General features: G+C 38.5%; 1 protein-coding gene across 1 annotated transcript; it reads left to right on the forward strand.

Annotated features, from left to right (window-relative positions):
• The first annotated feature begins 469 nt into the window (after window positions 1–469).
• On the forward strand, window positions 470–2,496 carry LOC113361768. Its single transcript, XM_026604903.1, has 2 exons — window positions 470–969; window positions 1,338–2,496. Exons 1-2 carry the CDS (start codon window positions 760–762, stop codon window positions 2,421–2,423), a joined length of 1,296 nt encoding a protein of 431 aa, XP_026460688.1. The 5' UTR covers window positions 470–759; the 3' UTR covers window positions 2,424–2,496.
• Window positions 2,497–2,999: the final 503 nt, after the last annotated feature.

The raw sequence follows: 2,999 nt of genomic DNA on the forward strand, positions 1-2,999 counted from the left end.
GGGTGACCTGAGATCCAAACTGTAGCACCAAAAATATAACTGTAAAATTTTCATTTTCTAAAATAACGCAAAGTTCGTGAGTGGTATCAACATTTACGTCCAACTTTGTTATTTCAGAACACCGGAATTTTGTATTAAAATCGTAAGCTCTAATATGATGCACAATATTTTAAGAAAAAGTGGAGCAAAAATCATTTGAGAATACACTCAAGAATAGGACCAAGCTCTTTAAAAATTAGGATGTGCTGGAATAACTGATTGTCGTAGATGGGGACGGCCGGTGATGTGTAAAAGTGCCAATTTTTGGGAGATTTTCGTTGTTGAATTTCGGTTGAAAAGTTTAGGACTTTTAATGGTAGGTTTAGTAAAAGTGTCCATCCTTATTTAGAGCACTAGAGGGTGCAAGCTACTAGGTAAGACTCACCACTAGTAAACTTAAAGAACAGATACAAAGGGAATGGAGAAGATTTATATGGCAGCACGAAAAGGCGATGTCAAATCCCTCACTATCATACTTGATGCATATCCAAACCTTCGTCTTCATGATGCAAAATTTACTAGTTTCCGTAGAACTCCTTTACATATTGCAGCTATGCTTGGTCATGTCAAATTTGCAGAAGAAATTTTGCGGTTGACGCTACATGATGAACAACATCCCGCGGATGTTAAAGATTCGCAAGGATTTACACCTCTTCATTTGGCTTCCGAAAGAGGTAATGTTGATATGGTGAGATTGCTGTTAAATGCAAGCGTTGATGCATGCACAGTTCCGGATCAAGATGGACGAACACCTCTACATCTAGCAGCCATGTTAAGCATCACACTTTCAAGGCCCTAAAGAAGTTGGTTGACTACTTGTCACGTTCGCCAAGTGATACTACTAGAAACCCGAACGCTACTTCTGTGAACTCCAAGGACATTGATGGGAACACAATCTTGCACCTGGCAGCAAAAACAAAACAGCTAAAGGTATAACTAAATAGCATCATGTTTCTTTTTCTTGTTTCAATATGAATCGTCCGAATCTGACAGAAGACACCTGATTCATCACTCAATGTGTTTATTTTTTGAGTTAGATTTGGCTCAACCGACTCAAATATATACGAGTCTGTGGCTTGATTCCATGAGTCAGGGGTATTTTATTTCCTAACTCAGTCTGTATCATCAGTCTGTATCATGGGTTAGGTCTGAGATTAAAATTTCACGAGTCAAACAGCCTGATATTTGACTCGTGCCGAGTCAGCAAAAAACGAAAACCCTGCAAGTTGAGATTAAAATTTCTACAAGATTTTGAAACTGATAAAATATTACAAATTTTTGTGCTTGTTTGTTTACAGGTGATAAATTATTTACTCGAGAATGATTATATAGGAGTTGAAATAAATGCCTTAAACAAGGCTAATCTAAGAGCCCTACAGATGATATCTCAAAATGAAATGGATGACATACGGATGTTCGCAAAACGTGAAATGGTTGAGCTTGAAATTTCTTGCTTCGGTTATTTTTGTGAAAGATTTGAGCGAAAAACATCTTCAGATAACCAATGGATGCATGAGAGGGTGAATATGCTAATGGTCGTCGCAGTACTGATTGCAGGCATCGCCTTTCAAGCAACTGTCAGTCCACCTGGAGGTGTCTTTCAGGAGGATTCAGAGGTTGATTCGACGGTTGACCCTGTTCTATTTACATATTATCTGAATTCCGTGATTGACACCACTATGTCTGATCATTTTAGTTCTTACCTACAAAACCTGCTGGAACAGACAACAGCTACAGGTAATATTACAACAGGCAAAAATAACACCGCTCATTTTATCAAGGCTCTTTCAGACATTACGTTGAATGATGATTCATATTCCTATACGTCTCCGACAGCACCTGGTATTGTGTTGGATGAGGATAAGTGGAGGAAAATCTTCTCTGATTACAATCGTAGTATTGGAGGTGATGCAAGCTTTTCCCCGTACTTGATACGTTACGCGGGAAATCCTATCTTGGCATATACAAACCCAATTAGTTACCAGGTATATGTGAGCTCTAATGCACTGGCACTTCTACTGTCTCTATCCATCGTCCTTTTAGTTACAACCATGCTCATCCTTGATCAGCCTATTCCTCATGTCCGGTTTCTTGCATCACTGATGGCAATCTCGATCGGATGTATTATTATAGGCTACATGTCTCTTTACAAAACCATGACTCCACCTTTTTTCAGAAACAATGTTAGGTATACGCCATTTGGCTTGTACGCTGAAGCTTGGTTTATTGGTCTATTCGGCATCTTCACCTATACAGAGATATTTAACAAATCGCGCAAATCTTTTACGGTTCGCACAAGAAGGTCGACTAGTCATACGCTTCAATATGTAACAAGTATGTGGATTTTTATCCTCATTACATTGATTTTTAGATGGGTCGGTTAATGCATAAAGCTTGTTTTATTTTTGTAAAACGGGACTGTAGTGAGGGTTTGAAGTTTGAATCTATAGGTTAAACGCTGAGGACCTGTGGTGTTAAATGCCTGTAATACTGGGTACATTTTTCTTTTGCTGGTTTAGTCAAACATAGTCAACAGTGGTCAATGTTAATTGAAGTACATACTAAACTTGAAGCTGGACATATGTTAAGCAGAAGACTGCAGTTAGACATGATAATCCAGATACCAAACTACAGATAACCCACATGAAAAACTAAGAAACCAAAAAGAAGAAATCTCCGTACATGAATATTTGTAATCCAGTGGCAAATTGTGCATTCTTCGCGTAGAATCAGTCCTCATATCAACTCTTATATCACCTGCATAACAAGGCCCAGCTTTTGCAAGAGAATCGGCGGAAAAGTTTCTCTCTAAAACAGTGTTCATATTTGACTTCCACTGTCTGCACCAGTGCCCAGTTCCAACTTGCTTGTATACACACTAAAAGCTCATTCGATTGCCATCAAAATTGCCATTACTTCATCCATACAATTAGCTAATATCAAAACCCAAACCCCCCAAT

Source organism: Papaver somniferum, chromosome 3, assembly GCF_003573695.1.
Source record: "Papaver somniferum cultivar HN1 chromosome 3, ASM357369v1, whole genome shotgun sequence".
NCBI lineage: Eukaryota > Viridiplantae > Streptophyta > Magnoliopsida > Ranunculales > Papaveraceae > Papaver > Papaver somniferum.